Source organism: Lissotriton helveticus, chromosome 10, assembly GCF_964261635.1.
Source record: "Lissotriton helveticus chromosome 10, aLisHel1.1, whole genome shotgun sequence".
Lineage (NCBI taxonomy): Eukaryota > Metazoa > Chordata > Amphibia > Caudata > Salamandridae > Lissotriton > Lissotriton helveticus.
Genome location: NC_136071.1, coordinates 1,013,864,086 through 1,013,891,384, shown reverse-complemented (window position 1 = coordinate 1,013,891,384; position 27,299 = coordinate 1,013,864,086). Strand labels below are relative to the sequence as shown.

At 47.1% G+C, this 27,299-nt stretch overlaps 1 protein-coding gene across 1 annotated transcript in view; it reads left to right on the top strand.

Annotated features, from left to right (window-relative positions):
- C1GALT1 (core 1 synthase, glycoprotein-N-acetylgalactosamine 3-beta-galactosyltransferase 1) overlaps window positions 1–27,299 on the top strand; it is a 152,037-nt gene that overhangs the window by 93,587 nt on the left and 31,151 nt on the right. The window contains exon 4 of the mRNA XM_078663719.1: window positions 1,199–1,866. Coding sequence (XP_078519845.1) covers window positions 1,199–1,866 — 668 coding nt within the window. The remainder of the gene's footprint in view (window positions 1–1,198; window positions 1,867–27,299) is intronic.

Genomic DNA, 27,299 nt, shown 5'->3' with positions numbered 1-27,299 from the left:
GTGTTAGCCTTGATTACCTCTTTGCCCCAGATTCTGCATATATCCGTCTCCTAGTAGCATCTCTTTTCACCCCATTCCCACCACCCTCTCAGTGGCCTCCTAACCTCCACAGAACCGCCCTAATCAAGCCCACTCTTGTCCTCCTCAGAGCTCCAACACATTACTCTCCGAAAGTGGCTGGTTCAGTTGAGCCGATGGCCAGGAAGGAGAAGGAACCTAAATGTGAAACACTATTGGCACAAGATGGGATATTAAAGAGGATACAATTTTAACCTTCTTCTCTCAATTGATCAATGCATTTAAATACCATAACGCACTCTGTGCAAGGGCAGTGAAGCAGAATAGAACAGAGAAGAGGAAAGAGGATGGGAAGGGGGAAATAGAAATGGAAAGAGAAGAGTATAGAAGTGAGATCTAGAAAACGAGGAATAGGTTTTTGGCGTTCAGCTGAACAGTCTGCTGCAGCGTTTCTTGACCTATGATCCGAGGACTCCTGTGGGTCCATGAAGCCTATACAGGGGTTTTTTGACTGCTTGGAAAATAAAATAATATTAACAGATAATTAAAGTGATTATATAAAAAAAGAAACAATGTAAAATTGGACATTTTGAAACATTCTGTAAATGTGACCGAATTTGAAATTGGAGGCTAAAAATTAAGTTGGTATCCCCAGATTATATTGTGGGAGGAGTACAAATTGATCATACATAATATAGCATGGAAGATGGGTGGCCTCGGTTGATTTCAGAAAAGCCCCAAATCTTCTCATCAAATTAAAAATATTCTTTTTTATGTTTGTGAATTAAGTAAAATATTTAATTATGTATTTTTTAAATGTATTTCTGAGTAATGGTTTGTGGTTCCAATCATCAAAATTTCTTAAACTGGTGCTCTTGACTTCCAGTAATGACCCTTTAGGGGCCCGACTTCCAGTAATGACTCTTTAGGGGCCCCGGATTCCAGTGATGATTAAGCGGGGTCCACAGAAGTCATAAGGTTAAGTATCACTATATATAGCCTTGCTCATCGACAACAGAGCTATGGAGGGAGTCCAGCATGCAACCCTATCGGCAGTCTGTGCGTGGTGCTACTCTGCTAATGTTTCCCCAGCTAGTCTGCATCTCACTGTATCAATGCAGTGGTACTTCAAACGTCTCCAATAATAGTATGCTGATTAGAATGTTCTTTTATTCTTTAGATGAGAATCGAAATCTTGCTGATAGCCTTTTTAAGAATGTACGCGTCCTTTGCTGGGTGATGACTGCACCTCAGAATCTGGAGAAGAAAACCCGACATGCAAAGGCGACCTGGGCTCAACGCTGTAATAAAGTGCTGTTTATGAGTTCAGTGGAGAACCAAGACTTCCCAACTGTGGGGCTAGAAACAAAAGAGGGCCGGGATCAGCTGTATTGGAAAACAATCAAAGCCTTCCAGTACGTGCATGACCATCACTTGAACGATGCTGACTGGTTCATGAAAGCGGACGACGATACCTACGTTGTGCTGGATAATCTGAGATGGTTGCTATCCAAACACAACCCTGAAAAGCCCTTGTATTTTGGGAGGAAGTTCAAACCTTTTGTGAAGCAGGGTTATATGAGTGGAGGCGCTGGGTATGTGTTGAGTAAAGAAGCTCTGCGTAGATTTGTGACTGCATTTAAGGAGAAAACATGTACTCACAGCTCTTCTGTGGAAGATCTTGCCCTAGGCAAGTGTATGGAAAAGATTAAAGTGGAAGCTGGCGATTCCAGAGACCCTCTTGGAAAAGAAACTTTCCACCCTTTTGTTCCAGAACACCTTCTAATTAAAGACTATTTACCAAAAGACTTTTGGTACTGGAATTATAATTACTATCCTCCAGTTCAGGTAAGATCTGCATTCATAATTCGTTGGTTTATTATGGTACTTTCTTCTCACCACAGATAAAACCTGATTTCAAATTTGTAGTCTCTGCTGGCAAGTTGAGTGTGCTGCTAACAACCACAAATGGAGGTACCAGTGTGAGGCTGTGAGCACCGTTGTCTGAGTGGCAAGTTCACAGACGGAGTTAGTCATATCTCTTCTCACAACCAGTAGAAGTACCTGCTCAAGTTAGTAAAAATCTGTTTTATGCAAGTGCCATTGATTCGAAGAATAGCAACAGTTTGTTATATTGCTCGTCATTTTTGTTCAAATCAGGAATTTAATCAGAAGCATTTATTTCCCTTCAGCTTAACAGTGTCTGGACTGTACGTTAATGCAGACGCAATCCTTGATTGGTTGCAGGTGCTTGCAGCCCACATCCTGTGCTGTCCATCAGTGCTTGGGTTGTGCAACCCACCTGTAAAATGTCCAGGTTATGTGTAGGGCCATCTAGATGTCGCATGAGCCTCATTACACCTCTGATAGGTTGGAAGCTGTGCAGTGTGGGTTAGCATATAGCACATCCCTGGACGGTATGTGGAAGCCTGTAGCATGTCTTGATAGGATGTGGTAGCATGTAGCAAAGTCTCATATGCATTAGGGACTAAAGTAAGTTCATGTGGTGTCACTGTGTGTGACCATTTCCCACAATGAGTGTTTGCATACCCGAAGAACCAATTGAAAATCATTTTCTCAAGGTCTTGTAGTACATTTCAATTAGCAAGCCTACTTCTCTGGCTAAATTTGAAAATGTTCCAATAATGCAGCATTTAAAGCGTTATAAAACAGGGCACTTCATACTACGTGCTATGCAAAAACAGGTTATAAAACGTGTTATGCTACAGTCACTTGTCTACAAATTCCGTATTTTAGTATTACTAATATCTGTTATTTTCACCTTTCGGCCTCTGAACAAGGAAATCCTCTGGGAAACAAAAATGTACCCTTCAGTTTTTACGTACATCAATCTCTGCAGCCTTTCTTTTTCTGGTATTCACATCCTTGGTCGTTAACTTTGCACTTGCATTCTTTGTACCTTTGTGTACAGTCCAGTCCCAATGGTTTGTCCTAGCTTTGTCCTTGGGTTTCGAATTGCTTTCTTTTTGTAACACCCACTTCTGTTAGAGGTTAGTTCTATACATTCAGATACATTTATCTAAAAAATATTTCCCTAAATTCACCTTTAAAATTACATGGCAACTCCTACTATTAAATGTCGGCATCAATGCAAAACACTTTCTAGTTTTTGAATTCAGATTTTACAAATGAGAAAACAATGAAAATACAATATAAACTGCAGCATCTAGGGAAAATTGTGTCCGCCACTTTATAGTTGCCTATTTAAGGCTAATCTGACTTAATTTGAATCAGCGTTCAACCACAAGAAGCATCACTTGGGGCTTGATTTAGATCTTGGCGGAAGAGTTATTCCATCACAACGGTGACAGATATCCCATCCGCCGAAATATAAATCCGCCACAATTTTGACATAGTAACCCGCATGTCAAGAGCTAAATCTGGCACTTAGTCTCTCCCCCCTAGTACTTTGGATGGATCCATACCGGATTGAAAAAGGTTTCCCATTCTCCTGTCTGTTCTTATGTTCTAATAGCTTGCAGTTGTTTTGGTCTCAAGCCCGCCTGTTGGTGCCAGCTGATGGCCAAGTGCTATTTATATACCATCAGAATCCAAGATGATAAAACAGGATTAGATCACAATTCTTTCTTTATGTACTTTATATTGGGAGAACTGTACCAACCACCACACTGGCCCCATCGATCTGGTCAGGGTCTACTTCAAAAAAGAAGTTCAGATCTTTCACAGATTTCTCCTTCGACAACCTAAAGCTCAAACTCCTCTCTCACCTTGCTACTTCCACGTCTTACTGCAGTACCTTTCTAACTTTCTTCACCTCATTTCTGGAAAACCATCAGAATATCTGCACTTTAACTAAAACACACAGAACGATCTTCTCAGGGCTGCTCATGGACAGAGCTTTACTCTGCAGCTGCACTGCTCAGCAGTGGCAGTCTTCCGAAGGTCTACTGCACACCAGCACTGTTTGCAGTCTCTAGACAGAGGTTTGTCGTGGCATCGGTGGGTATCCGGGTTGGTGGTGTGGTTTGCGGCCTCAGCGCTGTTTAGATGCTACCTTACGGTGACAATTCGATCTCCTTCTCGTCAGCAGCAACAACACCAGTCACTTGGCTCACTGCAGGCTTCCCGACAGCACAGACTTCACACGCTGATACAGTCTTCGCTCCAGTTCTTCATGAACTATGGATATGGATAACGGGATGCAAGGGTCACTCCTGGGTCACTCTATTAGGTTTGACTGCTTCATCTGGTCGGTCCACATAACGAGAACATTCTGGGTCTTTCCTCCTGGTCATCTCTCCTGCAGGAACAGGCATACTCTTTTCCTCTCTTCGCACACAGGCAGTTTCTGGTCAACAGGGGTACAAGTGCATATGTAACTTAAGAGTTAATTTGCGGAGAAGATTGAGAAAAGAATAGGGGAAACTGCAAACATGTAGGACACGCACTTTCGGAGCAGTGTAGTTCACTATGTCACATCAGCCACTATAGGGCTGGCCAGAGCGATGCACTTCCCAGGTCAGTCTAGGCAGAGTAGTGTGAAGACATCCCATCCGAGCATCTGCCAGAATCAGTTGTTATGACTCCTTTGCATTCACTGTGGTTCACATCCAGCCTTTCATCCCTGCACCTTTAATATTTTACTCTTTTGTTGGTTCCCTTGTCCCTATCCCTCTTTAGACCGCAGCGTTTTTTTTGGTATCTTTGGTGCTTGTTCTTTCCTTGCACTTCTATTTATCGGTGCTTCAGAAGTGCTTAAATTCGACTTTGGTTCTTCAACAAGATTCTTGGTTTGTCTAAAGGCTAGTCATATACTACCTACACTCTGCACTTTGAAGTCAAATCATTGTATGTGTGCTTTACTCCATGAGTATACTTACTTGTCCTTCCTCACCCTCTTTTGACAGATATGTCTACGTCCCTCCACTTGGTCCTAGACGCTGTGCCATTACTGTTGGCCTTGTGAATCCAGTCCAGGTCTTCAAATCACCTCTGTCCTCTTTACTTCGGTGTTTGGCTCCCTACCCTCCAGCCAACGCAATGCACACAATACACTTCCACTACCTGGGACAGTTAATTAAACCCTCAGCCTTTGCCCATACTGCAGCCTGAAGCTTCCAAAATAGGTCCCACTGGTTTCCATACTCAGAGAGACAGACACACACACACACACACACACACACACACACACACACATACTTAGACAGACAGACAGATGCACACACACACACACACACGCACGCAGACAGACATACAGACATAGACACACACTCACAAAATTCACACAGGATGTCACTACAAGTTTCTGGGTTCCACATAACAGTGTAACTTTTAAACACAGGGGTTCAGTCGACCCACTCTCACTGACACAAAGAAAAAAAAGGTTGACACACACTTCAGATACACAAAATGCATTATGATTCTAACACCGCTTATGTGATACAACCAGGATAGGGACAGCAGATCACAGCCTACAGTAAAGGCATTCCAGGTCACAGACCAAGTACTTGAGCTCGCATTGCCAGGGGTGGGTTTAGTCAGGAGGCTTTATGGTCCAAGAATTCATTTTCCTTCAAAGGAAATAATGATTTTATTACAAAATGTAGTAAATATAATTTAGTATTAAATAGTTTTTTATTAGCAGAACACATCGCATGAAAGTACATTGCATTATCGCCTTCAACCCCTCGGGCCAGCTACAATATAAGCAAAGAAGAAAAAAAAAGGCTTATGATTTATAGGTTATCTGTTACGTTAGCTGACACAGCATGCCGCCTACAACCCATCTTGGGCCGGCTGCGTAATGTGGGGAAACCATTAACGGACCTGTCATAAGGATATATGCACATGTGGAAGATCTACAACACAACGGGTATGCATATCACAGTGAGATGCAGAGTCGGTATATCCCACTAGAGGCGATTAAGCCTGCCTTTTATGGGGAAAAAAAGGAAACATAAACCGAACAATAGTTAAATCAAAAATAAGAATCCCAATGCCCTCCCCTCGTCAGGTGAGCTAGGAACGATACACTAACAAATGGGTACAGTCCGGTGTGTTGGTTAACGGATCTAGAGTGGCCCAATGAGTTCAATCAGGATACCATGAGCTAGCCGATTTCCTGAGTCTCGGGAATCAGTCGCAAGATCGGAAGGTACGCGGAAGATGACATTTCCCGAAATTCCGTGGATAAAATTGTGATAAAGGGGGCCCAGATCTTGGCATATTCAGCTTTGTCCCCTAGATTGGCCATAGATGTCTCTCCATGCCCAGAAAGTACCACCATTGGTGCAGCCATAATGTGTGTTCTGGGATCCTGTCTGTCCTCCAACCAGCTAGGAGTACCCCGTGCCCAGCATTCAGCGCCAGAGCTGTCTGCCTACGTTTGATAGAACGCAATGGGAAGGTCAGTGCGTTGCGCAGTCCTAAGATAGTGTAAGCAGGGACCCTGGGAATGGAGGTGTCAAAGGCCTTATCTATTTCGTCAAGGATCTTGCCCCCGTATCTCTTAAGTTTCTGGCAATTCCACAGCAAGTGAAGCAGGGTACCTGGGCTCCTGCAGCCACGCCAGCAGAGGCACTCGCACTGGGGGTTCCATTTCGTTAAGCGATCTGGAGTGAGGTACCAGTAGGATACAATTTAAAATCCAGTCTCCATGTGGCCCATAGAATGTGCGTTGGGTGGGTCCTATAAAAAATGTCCTCCCACTCTTTGTCCGAGCGGGTGTAACCTATTTACGCCTCCCACTGCGTCTGTCCCGGGGTCGGGGCTCTCTTGGCGCTCTGGGTGAGGAACAAATAAATCTCTGAGATGAGTTTGCAATAATCTTTTTTCAAGAAAAGCCACTTCTCAAACGGTAGCATTGGTCTACTAACCAGGGAGGCATTAGGGGACCTTTTGCCCAATGCAGCATCTGCGTATGCAGGAAGAGGTCCGAGTCGGCGAGGCCATAGTCTGCTCTGAGCTGGTCGAAGGGGATGGGGCCCTGCAAATTAAACCGATGTCCCATGTGCTTGCACCCGCTCTCTAACTTACGCCTGCCCGCCCCATTTTCCATTCCAGGAGGGAAATTGGGGTTTAAAAAGATGGGCAACATGGGGAGGGGATTGTGGTAAGATTAGCCCGTTTGGACACTCTAGGAGAGGCCGGACCCCATATGAAACGCTCAATTTCAGTTTGTATGTGTACGAACGAGCTCGGTGGATGCAGCAAAAGGCAGAGTCTGGAAGAGCTATACGGCCTGAGGCAGGACGTTCATTTTAACCGATGCCAATTTACCAAGCCACAATGGAGGCAGGCGCCGCCAGTGAGTAAGATCATTCCGAATGCCGGGGAGTAGGAAGGAGTAGTTTACCGCTGCGGTCTTATGCAGGCTCTCATGAAGAACCAGCCGCAGATATGTGATACCAATGGCGGTGCGTCCATTGGGGGCATTGGGGCGTTACCCCACTAAGCCACATGGACAACCATCATGCTAAAATTACATTCAGTATTAGTAAACTAAAACAATTTTACAATATAAAGTTATCTTCTCTCGCAGTGCCGTCTCGCTGCACGCTACCGGGACAAGCCCAACTCAATCTATCAGACGGCGCTGCGGGTGGGGGCGGGGCTACAGCAGCTTGCTTGCGTGAGCGCGGGCGGCACTATAGCGCAGCAGACACTAGTGCACAGCAGTGCGCATGTCCGTTTTCGGGCTGGTCAATTTAATGGCCAGCCCAAACATGCGCACAGTAGTACTGCCCCCTAATCCCCTTTACAGACAGCGAGTCAAGTGCGAGCCAGCGAGGGACCCGAGGAAGCTGCTTCATACCGCAGCCCCCGGGTCTCGTAATGGGCAGGGAGTAACCCTGCTCTTAGCCAATCCTGGCGCTGTAGCACAGTGGTGCTGCTAATGCAGCGCCAGGATTGGCTAAGACACCGCGCAGCCTTCGCTGTATGGGTGCCGCGCGTGGGTGGTGTTACTGCTGCACTTATATGGCCAATCACTGTGGCTTATGTGAAGCCAGAAAGTAGTGATTGGCCATTTCTCGCTGTTGTGTCCTCGCCGCACATGCAGCAGACCGGGTGGCGTCAACGCGCCACACACACAGAGACCTCGTGAGTCGTGCCGGTGTCTAACTGTCTGTAGTGTCTACTACAGTGAATTCTACTGCTTGTGGCTAAATCTGCTGCCGTGAATCCATCGACCGTTGGAAACAAGTAAGAAACGGGCGAGGGCCCCCTCTGTGTGACCCGGCATCGGCGCACCCTCTGGCCGGCCCTCGTATTGTATACTTAATGTGATGATCAGTCACTGATAATAAATATATGGGGTTGACTTTTGTTGAGGTGCCTTACATAGGTTCGTGTGGGACACAAATACAATTAGGGCCTGTCATGTGTCAAGCCAGAAAGGGAAGTATCCTGTGGCAGGCTACATGCGCAGCGCCGCAAATTACCTGTGTTGCCACTGCCAGTGCCAGTGCCAGCCAGAGACCGGCGGGGACTCGCCGAGAGTCAGTGACACCATGATGACCCCTAGTAAACTTCACTGTCACCGGCGGCGGCGCGGTGACACAACACAACAGTACCAGGACTCAAAGACACTGAAGTGTCGACTCCTTGCCAAGAAGAGAGGCATTGGTGAATGGTGATCGCGGGCGGCTGGCAAGCGGGGGCACGAGGAGTGTGGCAGTGCTGAGTGTAGGGCCCACTTCTCCTTCGAGATTCACCAGGAAGTTGGAACCATACTTGAGTGCTTGTTTTTAAACGAGGAAAATGCACACACGTGTAGAGTGCAGTGTTGGATGCCTCCCATACACGTTTCACCCTGCAAGTTTTGTCTCCCCTCCATTCTTTTAGGGTGTTAGTATGAAAACATCTCTAGTGCCTGCAATGGTTCCCAGGGAGACCATGGCCTGACATTTCGTTGCTAAGTTGCAAGTCTGAGATGCTTTGCATAGGAGTCTGTGACTTCTGTAGATTCATTTTGAATCCAGATACCTGACTAAAAGCCTGCAGATCATCTATCATGGCCTGCATGGAAGTCAGGGGGCGCCATATAAAAAAAATAACATCGTCTGCGTAGAGGTTAATTAAGTGGTGATCGGCCCCAAATGGGATACCCTGCTCCTGCGGATTGTACCGTAGTTTTTGGGCAAAAGTTCCATATACAGAGCAAATAGTAGGGGTAAGAGAGGGCTACCTTGCCTGGAGCCCCTCCCCACCGCAAAGTCACTCGAAAGGACCCCATTAACCCTGACCGCAGCAGTAGGAGAGCTGTAGATGCTTGCAATCCACTTGCGAAACCTGACTCCTAGGCCAAAGCGCTCTAGAGTGGCAAACAGATACGGCCAGTGCACGCGATGGAAGGCTTTCTCAGCATCAACTGCCAGCAGTAAAGCCTCTTCTTTAGAAAGGTGTACCTTGTCGATTAAATTACAAATCCTTTTAGTGTTGCCTCCGCACTGTCTACTCGGGATGAAACCCGAGTGATCCGGGTCAATCAATTCGGGCATGAAAGGGTTCAGCCTCTGGGCCAAGATGCTAGAGAACAATTTTGTGTTTATTCAACAAGGAAATCGTCTGGGATGAGCCGCAAAACACCAGCCCCCACATGCATCAATGTGTCTTTTTGCATTTCTTAAATTGCGAAAAATAAGGAATCGCAAATTAAGAAATGCAAAAAGATATGCATCAATATTTTCGGTATTCTGTTGGGATTCGGTAAAAATCACAATTTTTACCGAATCCCAAAGAAATACCGATTTCTTAACTTACTTTTCGCAATTCCCATTGATTCCTATGGGCCAAAAGGCCCATAGGAGTCAATGGAAATTGCGAGTGGCACTTAGAAAATTTCATGGGTGCAGGGGGGGGTCCAAAGGACCCCCCCATGCACCCCTGAAATGTATTTTTCGCATCATGTTGCACACACACATGTCCTAAGGACATGTGTGTCCGTAACATGAATGTTGAAAAAAAAACATTTTACACATGTAACACACTTTTTCCAAATTTACCGAGTGGTTAAACTACTCGGTAAATTTGGCACCCTATTAGCGAATTTACAATTTTTAAAAAAATGATGCATTGCTTTTAAGAAATCGCACATATGCGACTTCTTAAAAGCACCCGCAATTTTAGAATTCGCACACATGTTACGAATTCTAAAATTGCTTCATGCATCCCAAAAAGCACTTTTGCATTCGCAAACGGCCGATTTTAAGGAATCGCACCGTTTGCGAATACAAAAATGCTTGATGCATGTGGGGGCAGGTCTTTCCCTATTTTAGGGATGACCGAGATCGTCGCCTGCAGCATGGTAGTCGTGAGAGTACCCGTGTCTGCAAAAGAGTTTAAATAAGCGGGTGAGCAGCGGAGCCAGCTCTGCGCAAAAGGTCTTGTAAAAGAGGGCACTGAAGCCATCCAGACACAGTGCCTTTAAGGGTTTCAGACGGGCAATGGCAGATATTACCTCTTGAATCTGGTTAGGGGCCTCCAGCCCTTCCGCCGCACTAGTCGGAAGCGGGGTGACTGCTGCATTGCTCAGATACTCCCAAGGGTCCGCCAGAGGAGTTGATTCGGCAAAATAAAGGTGCTCATAGAAGAGCTGAAAGGCAGCTGAAATGCCAGGATCGTCCGAGGTCTTAATAAGAATAATAAACTTTGATGTTTTTTCCCTATACTTTCCCATAGAGAGTTCTGCTCTATAGTGGTAGTGAACTCCACTTATGCTTGTAAATGTACTTGTAGTAATGTTATTTGTGTAAATCCCGTTGTAGGAGGCTGCACTAGAGGACCGATATATGAAAGTCTACACTTATGTATAAATCTACACTCTAATATCGTGATTAGCAAAATATTTGTTGGTTTACACCTGCGTTTAGTAGTAAATATACGCAAATAAATCTAAACATGTATATTTACCATTGTGAAAAGGCTCAAAGTCGCGTGATCTCTCGCTTTGCTGTGTTATTCTAAGGCCAGCTCCTTTACCCAGTTGAATTTTGGAACTATGTCCAGTATAGAGTAGAACAGCTCCCTCAAATAAGATCTGTCCATTCTCTTTGCTCGTTCTTTGAGGCCCCTCACTTATATTCTCTCTCCTTGCTTCCTTCCCCTGCTCTGATTTTTTTTGCGATTATTTCCAGGTACTCCTCCATACTTTCTAGTCTCTGCTAAGTATCAATATTCAATGGTTCGACGGCTTTTAACTTCTACACTTCTGGATCTGACTGTATCTGCGTCCCTGTGCATGTTCTTATTCTTCATGCCCAGGGTTGACTTAAAATCTTGAATACTGTGCTCTTTTTCTCTCGTAAGTCTTCCCATATGTCATGTCTGTGCAAGCGACTTCCAGGCACTGTGCAGGCCTGCTCATTGCCTCCTGAGTGTTTGTGTTCCTCTCTGACATTTCTCCTTGCTCAACACTCCCTTAAGCAGTCTACTTTTGAATGGTATTCAAAATCTGACATGGGTCTTCTTGTGTGTTCCTTTTGGGAGATTCCACCTACTTCAGTACAAGAGATTGAACCAGGCCATCGGGCATTTCTGAGGCGAGCTATTTCATGTGTTGCTAAGTTAAGTTTTCTGGGGCGATGATACATAGCCCTCCCAAGCAAGACAACAGCACCCCACTCTTCTTTCTCACGTTACAGATGTTAACCAAGTTTCTAATTCATTTTTAGGTCTTGCCTAAGCCAGCGCCTGCGCTGCTCTGCAAGCCATTTAGTTAGTGGGTTTTGAAAGTGCTGCCACAGGCTTTTGCTGGCCTCAAGCTTGCGGTTACGCGCGCTTGCACGCGTGCAGCCGCCATCTGTCTTTACTCAGTCACGGGTCATTAAGTGCATCGCGATCATTTTTACTTTCGCTGCCGCTTCACTTTCACGGCAGCACGGCCAGTGCTTGTTTATTCTTCCTTCCAGCGCACGCCGGGGCCATCTGTGTTTTATCAGCGTGGGCGCGTTTGTTTTTCCAATGTTTGTTTCATGTAGTGCCTCTTGCCACCTATCCTGCTCTAATGAGTGCTTAAACTAATCAGTGTTACTTTTTACCCAGTTCTCCTCTTAGAGACCACGGAAGGATGAAAGGCTGAGTTTGCATTGGTGTCATTAAATCGCTTGACTTACTGAGCATGTTTTTAAGTCCTTGTTATTTAAGTGAGAACACCAGCATGGTGTATAAGAGGCACATGTGTTTGTTTTTAACATCTGATGTGCTAATCTATTCCAAATGAATGTTATTGCATCAAGACCATTTCGTACCATGCTAGGGTATTTTACCGAAAGAATGCACTATTGTTAGTTGGGACTTGTTTCTCGAATATATCCATTGAAATTATGAATCCGCACATGCTTTAACATAATAAAGGGCCCCGAAACCGAAAGCATAAATTAAACAGCTGCCTTAAAAAATAATTATTCCAGCCCTGAAACTAACTCTCAGACCGACATTTGCTAATCAGACACATCTTCCCTGAATGCTGCCTGCAAACACTGCCCTTCTCAGCGTGCTTTGTTTCTGGAGTGCCCGCGTCTGCCAGCTCTGACCTCTTGCAGCGCGTGTCCCGCTGCAGCGCAATCTTTAAGATCGTCAGCTCTAAGCCGCCCGCTGCATTGTACAGCCGGCGACATTAAATGCGATGGCTTAGGAGCATTCCTGTTGCTGTCTGCCCGGGTGCCACCAGCGTGCCAGTCTTTGACGTTAACCCCATCACTCACACATCAAGTCTGGTAGAACATCTCCTCTCTTAATGGAGGCTTTGAGAATCAGCATTTCAAACCCTGATTGTGAACTTAGAGGACCTTCGACACGCCCAAACAATTATGACCTGCAAATACAAATTCCCTCTGTTAACAAATAAAGTGCTTTACCCCGTACTTTCTCTCGGTTACTCTCTTCATGGTATCTAATCTTTTGTCTTTCAAGAGTATACCTAGGGACAGGCCTACTGCCTTTGTTTACTTTCACAATACATTTATTAATTTTATAACATCTGACATAATTCCCAATCACCCCTTTATCCTTCCTCATTAGTTTATGGGGTGCATTGTGACTTTCTTGAGTGACTTTTCGGGGCCTTGCGGTGGGAGTAGGGTTCAGCACTTGGAGGGTGTACTGGGGGGGAGGTTCCACGTTCACCACCACCACGTCCACCACCAGCACATCCACCAAAACCATGTACACTCCACCCCCACGTCCACCACCATCACGTCCACAACCACGTCCACCACTACCACCATGTCCACCACCACCATGTCCTCCACCACCACGTCCTTCACAACCACCACCACTACGTACACCACCACCACGTCCTCCACCACCACCACATCCACCACAATGTCCACCACCACCACGTCCACCACCATGTCCACCACCACCACCACACCCACCACCATGTCCACCACATCCACTACCACCACGTCTACCACCATGTCCAAATACACCACCACGTCCACCACCATGTCCATGTACACCACCACGTCCACCACCACCACCACCACCCCCACAACGTCCACCAACACCACGTCCACCACACATGACAGGTAAAGTGTCACTGGAGGGCAGGGGTAATAGGACTGTCAACCCCGGTTGTACATGGGACATTTAAGGATGCATTGGGTGCTAGAAGACTGGAATGGGGTATAAAAGTATTACACCAGACCCAAGATACATTTTAAAGAGGCACAATGTCACAGGGGCTCCTGTTAAATCACTCGCAGCATCTCTACCTCACAGTGGCATACCTGCACGAGCCACTCACTCAAAACAAGCATTGGCATAGCCAATAGGGCTCACCTTTAGGACCTTATAAGTGTTTAGGCTAGCAACACTTGATGTTGTTGCACCAAGGATATTGTGCTGGATAGCTAAACGCTTATAAGGTCCCAAAGGCGAGACCTATTGGCTATGCAAATGCTTGTTTCTCATGTGAATTAACTGTTTTGTGAATTCATAGCTCATATTGTTTGAGAAAACATTGTACACTCTACACAAAAAACCCTTGTCGAATTTAAAACTGTCTGTTTTTCAGAAGCCTATAGCTTTCTGGGTTCACTCATTAGTTTCACCCCCATTTTCCCTACGGATTGTAAATCAGTCCAAATTACAATAATAGAAAATGGCGTCCACGATTTACAAAAGTGAAGAAGGCATTTTGTTTCGCTTTTGACCTTTTTGCCTGTTGCATAAAGCTAAGAGTGTACTTTTAACACAGTAAATCTAACACTTTTTCACATTTATTGGGGTAGAAAACAACATTTTTCCAAATGTTGTCAATTTTCTTAAACCCGTCCAAAGGAATCCATAAACTCTAGTTATCTTCAAAGTCCCCATCGTGTGCGGAAATGAGGACGCACATTTGGCTTGCTTGCCTTTTGTGTAAAATACTGTAAGAAAACAAGTATAAATCGACCTAAAATAAAAATAATTCCACTGGCGTCTGGGCGCTGGGGCATTGTTAGGAGAACAACCCCTTGTCTGTTTCATGACCATTTAGCAAAAGCTCTTTACACGTATTCCTGAATGCAAGTGTCCTTTTAGCTTTCTACTTTTATTGCTAAGCTTTCTTGTACTATGAAAAACATGTTTTCGCTTCTAACATCTACCCCGAAATGGTAGGGTTTGGTCAATTATTAGGTATTTGAAAGCTTAAAATGCATTATTTTCTACAGTTTCCTAAATACCAGTATGGTTTCTTCTAGTTACGTTCAGATATTTTAATTTTTTTTAATTAAGAAGCACGAGCATTGATTTGTAAACCTTTGGTGGGAATATTGGAACAAGCCCATTCTTAAGCTGATGTTTTTGTATACGAATGGGCTGCAAAGGTGACGGACATGTTCGTCTGGCATAGATTTCGGCTAAGTAGTTTGGTGGAATAAAGATACTTCATCCACAACACTCCAAGTAACCTTATGCTGTGACTCCTGAATGGGGCTTTGTGTCCAGGTATGTGAACTACTCCTTAGCAATGCAGTTACAAGGGCGTCAGTTTCTCATTTCATAGGGTGTGTCACTGTTGGCACGCCTGTAATGCTTAACGAGTATCTCTACATATAGTTTACAAAGGGTTGTGGGGCGATGGTGAAGTAACTATATACCAGGTCAAAAAGGTTAATGTAGCAATTTAGTACCTAGGTATGGATTTTAAAATAAATATTGAATAAAGCAACTAAAAGTGACTGATATATTACATGTAATTTAATAGTACTTTCTATTTCAGGACATCATTTACTTGTGAAGATTTTTAACATTGACTTAATTCCAATATTGTTTTCAACTTACATTTATGTTCTTTTTTTTTTTTTAACTCCTCTAACTTTAGGATGCCTAGCAACATTTCCCAAAACTTGTACAGAAGGCGAAGCACCTATACACAGACTTATAAAAGGAGGAGTCACCTGACACACAATTTATAAGAAGATAATCACATTTTTATATGGATGATAGTCCGACTGTGTGGAACACTTAAGTGGCACGTCACGGTACAAGCAAGGGCGACCTGATGTAAGCGAGACAGTAGACCTGATTGAGACTACTAGCCGCAGATTCCTTCACGTAGAATTATCCCCAGGCGTGAGACTGGATCCGGTAAACTTTTTGCCACAGCATCCCTGCGCACCGGGGGAGTGGGGTGACGGCACTACACAGCTCTGCCCAGGCGTCGTTCGCGAACGTGACGTCAGCGAGGTCACATAAGTCCCACCCCAGCGGGCCTACGTCAGTTTTTTCTTTTTCCGCGTGCAACGCGGATCCGGTTCATGCTCCGGGCCTATTTAGGCCTTTCCCTTCGCTATTACGTGTGTTTGTGGGAACAGGGTGCGCAATACTTCGGGCTTTAAGATGTGCTCGTCGTGTGGACGCCTGATTTCGGCGACGGACTCTCACCTCATTTGCATTTGGTGTTTGGGGGAAGATCACGGCTCCACTGATTGTGAGGCGTGTCAATGACTGAAGCCGAAGTCGCGGTGGGAGCGCCGCATGACACTTCTCTCGGCTTGCAAGTCCAGATCGGCTTTGTCGCCTCACTCAGCCTCTGCTGAATGTTTTCGACGCAGCCATCATCGTCGCCGTCCTCCGCCATCCCCTGTGCAGCAAGAACGTCGCTCACCTGTTGGTAAGTGTCGCAGTTTGTCCCCGAGGGCTGGTTTTTGGCCTGTTGGGGGCGTGGTCTCTCCGCAGGTGATGCGGCCCGCCTATTGTTCCCCTATCCACCGTCTCCCGGTGAGGGGGCGTCGAGAGCCCAGATGGAGACATATGCGGCAGCTTTGCAGGCCTCGCTGGCTTCTCCTCCTCCTCCTTCCCCTCCTGGGAAGTCCGTTGATCCATTGCATTGTGCGGGGCCCTCCACGGCGTCGCCGGCGGCTCCGGCGCTGACTGGCTGGAGGATGTGGTGCCGTTGGGGTGCGGCTCTTCGGGGCTCCCTCCTTTGGACCACGGCGCCTCTGCTTCACCGCAAACTCCCGCGGGAGTCCCTGTGGTGTCACGGGAGGTCGCCCCGGGGCTCGGGTCGCATCCCTGAGCTCCTCTCGGCCCTGTGGACAAGCCTTGTCTGAGGCCGAGGTGACGCCGCTACGGCGCCGGCGGCTGCTGGCCCTGGCGGCGCCACAGGGGTTGGCGGACCCCCCCTCGTCCCATCATGGGTCGAGGCTGGCGGGGGGACTCCTCGTCCCTCCCCGTGGGCCCCCTCCTCCCTCCTCGCTGACGACTGCCTCGCAGGTGGTCGAGTCGGCCTTGGCACCGCCAATGGGTTCGGCGGGCCCTTCTCATCCCCTCATCGGTCGAGGCTGAAGGGGGTCTCCTTGTCACTCCCCGGGTGCCTCTTGTCCCTCCACGCAGGCGGCTGCCTCGTCGGAGGTCGAGTCAGAACTGGTCCAGCGCTGTTCCTTGACCACCTCGGCTCCAGCACAGCATCGGTCTCCTGTGCTGTGTGCTGTGGCGAAGGCCTGTCCGGAGCCGCCTTTGGCGTTAGACGACGACGACGCTCTGCTCCAGGTTGCGGACTCTACGGCACCAGACAGGTGTCAGTTTTGCAGACTGCCTTTCCCTCCCTGCCGTCGCAGTTGTCTCCACCATCACGGGAGGCTCGCTAGCTGGACTCTTGGGGGACGCAATATGTTCGCTTTCACCATTGCGGCTCTGCGGGCCCTTAACACTTTATGTGTGCTGGCTAGGGCAACCTCTTGTTTGTGTCGCCTCGCGGAGTCCCTTGGGTCTGCAGCTTCGCAGGAGGGTTCTGGTGTTGATTTGCGACACCATGCGTTAGATGGCCGGGAGCTGGCGGCGTTTATTCTTCGCTCCGCTCTGGACATTTCGGAGGTGCTTGGTCGTGCCATGACTTCTTCGGTTGCCCTTCGCCGCCATGCTTGGCTTCGGGACAGTATATTCCCGGAAAATGTTCGAGAATGGCTGGTGGATCTTCCCTTCGATGGCACTCTTTTGCTCCACGCCCCGGCGGACTCGGCCATTCGGAGGTTGTTGGCGGGGCTTCGGCATTTCCTCCTCCTCCTTCTTCGCCCCCTCAGTGAGTTGATCTATGAGTTGATCTGGTTTTTGGGAGCTGTCCTTTTGTTGGGGCAGGTCGCCCCGGTTTTGTGATCTGTGTGCTTCATGTGCCTGCGAGTCCTCTTTTGTTGGGACTGTGGCTCTGTTGGCTGACTGCCGGCCCTTCTTTACTGTGTGTTTTTGCTGTTATCTACACCAGATTGGCCCTGAGATTAGGCCTTCTGTTTTTTTCTCTTTGGCTGCTTAATTAACCTTCGGCGGGGGGTTTTACCCGCAGATCTTTCCTCTGCTGTGGAAGTTTCTTCCTAAGAGGGTTCCCATGTCTTGGGACTTAACATACCCTATGTGGGGTAGTGGTAGCTGTTATATAGCTTGTTCTGTGCTGGGGAGTTGTGGTTGCCCTCATGCCTCTGCTCTCCATGGCGTTATGTACATTGCAGGTGCAATTCCCCTATTGCTGGGTTGGAATGCCTTGGTGGCGACCCGGGGTGTCCCTCTCCGGGGCTGCTGCGCTGTTCGCCAGGTCTGACCTGTTGCCTGTGGCCTGGCATCGTGGCTCTGGTTCTGCTTCTTTTTGGATCATGTGTGCGGACCCCTCTCTGAGGTGTCGGGGCATTTTCTTCACATTTAGGTTTTCTGTCCTGAGGGATGGGATGGTTTTTGTATTCCTACCTCTTTCAGGCGCATCCTGCCCGGTCTTTCTGGGTGCCTCGGGCTACTCTTTCTGCCTTCGGCTGCATCTTGCAGTCGGCGCCATTCTTTTGATCTTCTTCCTCTTCCTTGCCTTGGCCTTGGAGGGAGGTTCTGTTTCCTTGTAGGGGCGTGCGGTGCTTCGGCCTCCCCATGCCTTGCCCTTTTTCCTCTATTAAGAGTGAATGGGCTTCTTGTTCTTTCATTTCTTCTTCCTACCCCCTCTTTGGGTCGGTGGTGTTCTGCTTGTAGGGGTTCCCTTTCCCTGGGGGGACGAGGTTCCTCGCCCTGTCCGTTGGACTGGTCCCCTGTGGGACCCTCTGTTATGTCCAGGCTGGTGGGGTCCTTTCGCAGACCCTCCTTCCCCGTGGGTATGGATATGGTATCTATTCTACGTGAAGGAATCCGTGGCTAGTAGTCGCTATCAGATGTATGAGTTACTTACCTTCAGTAACGATGTATCTGGTAGAGACGATTCTAGACGCAGATTCCTTCACGGCCCGCCCTTCCTCCCCATTCTGTGTGGACCTTTGGTTTGGTCTTCTGCACTCGCCTCCGGGTGGGGTGCTGTGTCTTCTGTGAGTGCATTCTCTCGCTCTTTGGCGGGCTGATCTGTCTTGTTGCTTGTGCCTTCCTTTTCTTGGGGCGTTGGTGGATGGGTTTAAAAGGTAATCTTCTGCCCCTCTGCTCTGGTTGCTCTAGGATTAGGGGGCTTGCCTTCATTCTCTTCCCTCCTCTCACTTTCCCTTTTTGTTCATCCTGAGTGTCCTGCCCCCTCTGCTACCCTCTGGGCTGGGGTTCTCTGGTCCTGCCATTGCCCTTGTTCCTTCGGGGGGTGGTAGCCCTCTGAGCTGAGTTTGCTTGGAGATTTGCAGTTCCTGTTTGTCTTGGAACTGGCTCTCCTTCATTGTCTCCTTGTTGGGGTTGTAGTCCTGCTACTTGTTGTCATGACATTTTGCATGTGTCTTTGTCTCGGGGGGGGGGAGGGGGGGACATGTCTACATACTGGCAGGGTGGCTGCTCAGGGCTGTGTTCCTTATTCCTTCCCTGCCTTTCGATACTGTAGTATTGACACTACTCCATATGGTGTGGTTTGGCACCAATCCTTTTCCAATTGTTTCTGCTTTTTGCACACTGTTCCCATACTCCCACAGTTTTGTCTGATGGCTCCGCGTTGTGGCGCGGAAAAGTTATCCGAAGAAAACTGATGCAGGCGCGCTGGGATGGGACTTATGTGACCTCACTGAAGTCACGTGTGCGGACGCCGCCTGGGCGGAGCCGCGTAGTGTCGTCCCCCCTCCCCACCCCCGGCGCACAGGGATGCTGTGGCAAAAAGATTTCCGGATCCAGTCTCACGCCTGGGGATAATTCTATGTGAAGGAATCTGCGGCTAGAACTGTCTGTACCAGAAACATCATTACCAAAGGTAAGTAACTCGTACTAAAAGGACCTCTCCAACGCTACTCAGATGTTCCATATAGTTGAGTATCACCAAGCTCAAAACAGGATCAACTATAAAGTAAACAAACAGTTGCAATCCCAACCAAACATAAGACCCAGAAGAGCACACACACTTGTAGCATAGCTGAGAGGCATGAGGTACTACAGCAGCCAATGGTTCTTCTCCAACTTGGCTTATCTCGTTGGAAGTCAACAAAGAGCTTAACTGCAGGCACATATTCTTCTCAGAAGGGAGGGGGGAGTGCGAGCAGAGGACCATTTGCAGGATAGAAGACACAAATGAAGCTGACCAGGAGGGAGGGAGAAAAGGGAGGGGGTAGTGCAAGCAGAGGAGCCTGATTACAGCAATAAAAACACAGATGGCCGCTGTGAACGTGCACACGCTCGTGAACGCACGCTGGAGGCCAGCAAAAGCCTCTGGTGGCACTTTTAAAAGCCACATACTAAATGTCTCGAAGAGACAGCGCATGCGTTTTCTCAGGTGAGACCTACAAATCTTGGGGTGGGTTGTGTGACCCTGATGTATTGTTCTTTTGCAGTTTAATATACCGCGAACTTGATTTGCAGGTATTGGACCACTTTGCATGAGCACCAGTTGCGTTACACAGTCACGTTGTGTTTATTTTTAAGGCACAGGGATATTAAGAGTTTTGCCAGACTCAGGACATGTAAGGGACACCGCTTACTTTTTTGGACATGTAATATTATCGCACTTGGCAACTTTATGAAATCAAGCGCCATTGCGGAGTTTATGGATATGAGCGGTTGCTGCGTGTTGTGTACCGGAGATACTTCGGTTGGGTTGTGCGCCTTACTACAAGCATTTTCGTGGTTTGGAATAGCTCTGTCCACACTTTGTACTCTTGTCGAGTACCAATGGAGCGGCCTCTGAAAGTGGCATCGTTGTATCTGCATGACTAACAATGGTTTAGATTGACATCTACTGAATACACTCTTGTCAACATCCATTCCTCTCGCTCCTAGTGGGCATCAGATGCAAGATCCTACGGCGGAGAGGCATGGCCTCTGTTTGACCCCCACCCAGTGTGCCAGGCGAGCTGCGAAGGGAGGCCCCATCTGGAGCAGCAGCAGCATGCCTGGTGCCTTATGCTTGCAGGGGCGCAGTGGCTCGTCCCGGCCCCTCGTATGAAAGTATTTCTGTGAAGTGCACAGAGATGTGCTAGTTCGGTTCACAATGTTCCCTCCACCCTAATACCCGGTCACACTGTGATTTCCAGCACAGGTGTCAGTCACGTCAGATGGCTTAAAGGGATGCAATGTAGCAGCACAAAGCAAGTGCCAGCTATCAACAGTGCTTGTCCTTGATCAATGGCTTTGGATTTAGAGTTTTTGCTGCGAAGTGCCACTTGTGTCACATCAGTTTCTGTTTAAGTGGATGGCTCTCAATTTATTTCAGCTTTTAGGCTACGTTTTCCTGAAAAAACACGTTTTCATATACATGTGGTTTACACATCTAAAAGACAACCCCGCAAGTCTACCTGGTCCCAGATTTTAAGTTCTGTCATTCGAAGCATGGCCATAGCTTGGTTTATTTTTAGTATTTTAGTGGCAGTGCTCACTGCAGGACAACTTTCAGTTCTTATATTTTCTTCTCCTATACCTCTGCCATTGGTAAGTGAATGTAATGAGGCGCAAATCTCATCAAAGCTGCTATATTTTGATATAATGGTTTTTTTCTACATAAAATAAGGAAGAAGTTAGTTTTTAAAGTGCAATATACTTTTTAAAAAACTGGGTTCAGGTTGGGAATACCTTGCTATACAATATCACATGGTTCATAATAGTGTCATTTATTTGGCACTGCCCTTATCAGAACAGTGGCAGTAGGTTGTAGGAATTCTGCGAAACTGCATGAATCAGCACACTGAAGTAAAGAAACAGGATACACGTCATTTACACTTGTTACACAACATTTTGCAAACATCAGAACCGCGAAAAGCAACACAGTGGTAGAAAAACAACTGTTCTCGATGAGCGATTTGTTTGAAGCGTAAGATAGTATTCCAGGTAATTAAAACGAATTTCTCAAGCATAACCTAAAATCTACAATTGCCATTTATTTGCATGCAGGAGATAGTTTTCAGAAATACGGGTGAACCAAGGCAACTAGCACTTGCAGTGCAATAGGTCTCACATGTGCGAAAGTTTGATCTATTTGCATTGTAAATGATACCTTTTATTTTATGTGCTTACAAAACTTGCAAGTGGCGTTTACGCGCCGCCTGCGGCTTTTATAAACACATAAATAAAAGGCGTTATTATTTACAATGTCAATAGGTCAAACTCTCGCAAATGCGAGACCTATTGCACTGCAAGTGCTTGTTTCACTTCTCTTACAACGGCCACACTCTCCTTCGGCCTGCTTTTCAGTTTCAGCCCTGGAAACCATTATTGTCTAGGAACATTTACTATGTGACCTCTTTTACCAAACTTGAAAAAGGCGAGGAGCTGAAATAGGGTGCAAAAAGGGCCACAATGATGACATTAAAATGTTGCAAAGATTATCTTCTAAGCGTATACGGGATGGGATAAAATGAACAAATATCAAATTTAGATTAAGCTCAGTTCATACATGATGAGGATAATAGAACTTCACTGTAAAAACGAAGGGACGTTCTGAAGGTCAATTTAAGGGAATCCACTAGGGGAAAAAATAAGAATAAATCTGAGGGTTCCTAGCTCTTTGCATCCATATCTGCTTGGCTGCCCTATCATTTTCGATTATTGACTCATTTCTGTCTTAGAACATTGCCAGACTGATAAGCATCGGCAAAGCCAATGAATTTGGCTTTGATGTGCTGCAACCTTCGGTTGCAAAGACACCCGGCTCACCCTGTAGTAACACAGGAACACCGCTTACCATGCAGACACACCGAGACTCCATGCAGTCAGACACACCATTCACCATAAACTCAAACAGTCACAACTCACTCTACACTCAGAAAGAGACACCACTACCCCTGCATTCATACAGGTGCACACGGCTGACCCTGCACCCACACCAACCCTCAACTTATACACTTTGACTCTGGAAAAACTACACTCGGGCACCTTACTCACCTTGAACTCTGTCGCACTGCTTCTCTTCACTCAAAGAGGTACATTCATACACCCTTAGTGCTCACCCTGCCCTGAAACACACTCATACGGAAAATCCACTCAGAATACACACCAAAATCCTGCAACCAGATACATTTCTCACCCTGTACTCACAGTAAACCCCACTCACTAGACACATAGCTGCAAAGGACTGCCGTCCTTCCCACTTTGCTTAATTTCCAACCTGAGGTTATGCTGTGGTCACAGTTCAAACCAGCAAGTTGTGCTGAGGTTTGACCATCCATCCCACTGTTGACTCCTCTCCCTGCAATGCAGAGATCCCAGCATGCCCCTCGTAAGGCACACGTCAAGCATCTCGTGAATTACATGAGTTTTGCAGCTTAATCCTAAAATAAATATCTCTGCCCTGTATAAGTATGTCCCTAGCCTTCTACTGTAAAGTAGAATCATTTTGGGCTGGTTTGTGTTACTGTACTATCTAAGAGATTCATATCTGCTTTACGATTCATGTCAGTAGGAGTTTAAATAGTCTCTGGACATTCTGCTTGGACATCAGTGACTTGAGTTTTCAAGTGTTACCCACCAAGATCGTTTATAAAGCTATCATTGGCAAGGCCTGCTGAGGTATTGGCTTTGTCTTTTTTGCTGTTGCCATTTTGTGTTGTAGTAAACCAGCGTGGCTGGTGTTCAGCATGGCTAAAAGTTAAGGGGGGGTGGACGCCATAAGGCAGCCAGTGTTTACTGCTTTTTTTATTGCTGCAAGAGGGAGGGCAATGGGAGACGCGACATGGAGGGCACTGAGCATGGGAAAACAAAAGCTCTATATGTGGGAGGGCTGCCAACATAGATAATGGATTGGGACTATCGCGTGCAATGGAGGGAGGCGGGAGTGTGCCACCACCGGCAACGGAAAAGGAATAGACCCAGGGCAACTAGACCCAGGGCAACACCAACAATGAACAGAAGAAGGGAAGGAGACCAGAAGGAATGGGTAAGCCAACATAGACAACAAATGGAGGAAGGGCAAGTGAGGGCAAGCTAACACAGAAAGCAAATGGAAGGTGGGATGGTGAATGGGGCAAGAAACAAAGAACTTAAGGGAGGGGCGGGTAGGGGCAAGTTGACTAACACAGGAGGGACCACGGAGGGAACTGAAGTATTCAAAGGAGCTAGCTGAAAAAGACACTGTGGTAGAGTGCTTAAAACCTAAGGACATTGCAAAAAACACAGTTGATGGACAGAATGAAGAACAATGTCATACATTCACCCCAAAAAAAACGATCCTTGTACTGGGGTGAATGTATGACATTGTTCTACATTCTTGTACTGGGGTGAATGTATGACATTGTTCTACATTCTGTCCATCAACTGTGTTTTTTGCAATTTCACCCCAAGTGGGCTGGGAATGCTCAGACGTGAGTCCCAGGCTCTCCACACCACTGGAGTCAAGCTATCCAGGCTGATGAAGGCGGATAGCCAGAAACCGGTCCTTGGATCCTTGATTCCGGTCTGGGAAAGACATGGCTTGGTAGTTCGGACTGGACTGTTCCCATGAGGCACAGGGTCAGAGCTGATTTGCATATAGCCAGTGTCTAACCCAGGGTGGTGTGGAGTGCAAAAAAACTATGGATTTAGGCCCAGATCCTTGTACTGGGGTGAATGTATGACATTGTTCTACATTCTGTCCATCAACTGTGTTTTTTGCAATTTCACCCCAAGTGGGCTGGGGATGCTCAGACGTGAGTCCCAGGCTCTCCACACCACTGGAGTCAAGCTATCCAGGCTGATGAAGGCTGATAGCCAGAAACCGGTCCTTGGATGCTTGATTCCGGTCTGGGAAAGACATGGCTTGGTAGTTCGGACTGGACTGTTCCCATGAGGCACAGGGTCAGAGCTGATTTGCATATAGCCAGTGTCTAACCCAGGGTGGTGTGGAGTGCAAAAAAACGATGGATTTAGGCCCAGATCCTTGTACTGGGGTGAATGTATGACATTGTTCTACATTCTGTCCATCAACTGTGTTTTTTGCAATTTCACCCCAAGTGGGCTGGGGATGCTCAGACGTGAGTCCCAGGCTCTCCACACCACTGGAGTCAAGCTATCCAGGCTGATGAAGGCTGATAGCCAGAAACCGGTCCTTGGATGCTTGATTCCGGTCTGGGAAAGACATGGCTTGGTAGTTCGGACTGGACTGTTCCCATGAGGCACAGGGTCAGAGCTGATTTGCATATAGCCAGTGTCTAACCCAGGGTGGTGTGGAGTGCAAAAAAACGATGGATTTAGGCCCAGATCCTTGTACTGGGGTGAATGTATGACATTGTTCTACATTCTGTCCATCAACTGTGTTTTTTGCAATTTCACCCCAAGTGGGCTGGGGATGCTCAGACGTGAGTCCCAGGCTTTCCACACCACTGGAGTCAAGCTATCCAGGCTGATGAAGGCTGATAGCCAGAAACCGGTCCTTGGATGCTTGATTCCGGTCTGGGAAAGACATGGCTTGGTAGTTCTGGCTGGACTTTTCCCATGAGGCACAGGGTCAGAGCTGATTTGCATATAGCCAGTGTCTAACCCAGGGTGGTGTGGGGTGCAAAAAAACGATGGATTTAGGCCCAGATCCTTGTACTGGGCTGAATGTATGACATTGTTCTACATTCTGTCCAGCAACTGTGTTTTTTGTAAAACCTAAGGACAAGCATTAAAAATGCAATAGGTCTCGCCTTTTATTAAGTTAAAGCCATTTGCTTTGCTATACAATACCATTAGCAAAGCAAATGGCTTTAACTTAATCAAAGGCGAGACCCATTGCATTTTTAATGCTTGTTGGGGTTGCTGGCGCCTATTGTTGATTCCAATCCAACACTGGGCTGGGCAGAGCAGAAAAGGAGGGTCGGAAGTGACATTATGATTATGAAATGACTGTCCAAGGAAAGGTCACCGAGAACAGCCAGCATCCTCTCCCGCCGATGGTAGAGGGACAAAAAGAGTAAATGTGACCATGAGGGCAGCCAGAATCCGGTGGATGCCACCGGTCTAACTTAGGATGGCGGAGCAGACTGGAAACAGCTGGTGGCAGGGGGGTTGTCTTCCAATATATTCGACTTATGACTTGAAAAAAGTCCACTAGAGGAAGCGGAAGAGAGGCGTCCTCGATAAGGAAAGGCATCACGAGGCTCCAGGAGACGCAGTTGGTGATAAGAGAAAAGGGAAATTCAAAGAACCCGGCGGGCTGGGGGAAGGAGGGGGAGTTCACAAGCACACATAACTCCTCCTTCTTCAGCACACACTGGACTTTGCTCCTTATCGGGTTACCCAGCAGTCACTTTGAAGCCTGCCACCCTCCGAGTAGCTAAGCAGCAAACAGCCGGGATAAAGGAGCTGTTATCAGCCTTTCTCTCCCACAGAGTTTCACTCGTGTACACACGCAACAGGGCAGAGAATGTCAACTGAAAGGGACTCTGTGCGACTTTTCAAACAGGTGCCTTGGAAAGGGCACCTGGGTCAGAAGTCCTATTTCAAACAGTGGTTTTCCTCATAGAAAGTCAGGTGCCATGGTGTTAAAGGTGTGCATAACCGCGCCCCTGTGTTTATGTAAATGCACATGTTAAAGGGCATATTCACTGAACTCAGACTTTCTCGCGTTAGTGCACACGCTGCTGAAAGTACAGCTCGGAAACACGAAGTAGTCAGTTGCTTCATACTCTTTCAGAGCTGTGCACACTTTAACTCAGAGAAACTGCGAGTTAATTATATACACTTCAAAAATTACAACTCAATAAAAAAAAAGACACGCAACTCTCTGGTCCACGTGAACATACACCCTCATGATATGGCCCCAGAAGTCAAATAGTTTATGATAATGTCCAGTCGGCAACAGGAAATCTATGAAATAGCACAAGCCAGAGATCACGAGTCGATGTCCTAACTACCAAAAACAAGGAAAGAGCGCGCGCAAAAAAAAAAGCTCGCCAGTCAGCCACTGTTTATTTTTGCATTGTGGTTTTACTTTAACGCCTTAACGGCGGCCGCGAATTTGCAGAAGTGCGGCACTTCCCCAAAACGGGCGGGGCCGCGTCGGCCATTGGCCGACAGCAGAACTGGGGAGGTAGTGGCCGACGGCAGCACGAAACGGGTTAAGCGCGATGCAAAAATAAACATGCGGCCTGCTTTCCTTCTGCCGTGTAAGATTTCTTGTCTTTATGGGGCCATGTGTTTGAAACACATGGCCCCATAAAGATAAGAAACCTTTAACGACGGGAGGAAGTCAGACGAGCCTGTCCAAGTGGGCCGTCTGACAAACAGAAAAGTTTATGTCAGACAAACACCTTTTCCAATGGCTGGCCACCGTTTAGCATAAACGGTGACGCCGGCCAATGGAAAAGAGGGGCGGGGCTTAAACCCCGTTACTGAAAGCTACTGAAAACATAAAATCTCACTGAGCGAGCTGCGCATGTGCGCAGCCACGCCAGCCGAGACCTAAAAAAAAGTAGCAGGGTAAGGACACAAGTAATGCATACATGCTCCATGGGTGAGACAAACATGAAGAGGAAGGAAGCCTACAACAGCTGACCAATAAGAAA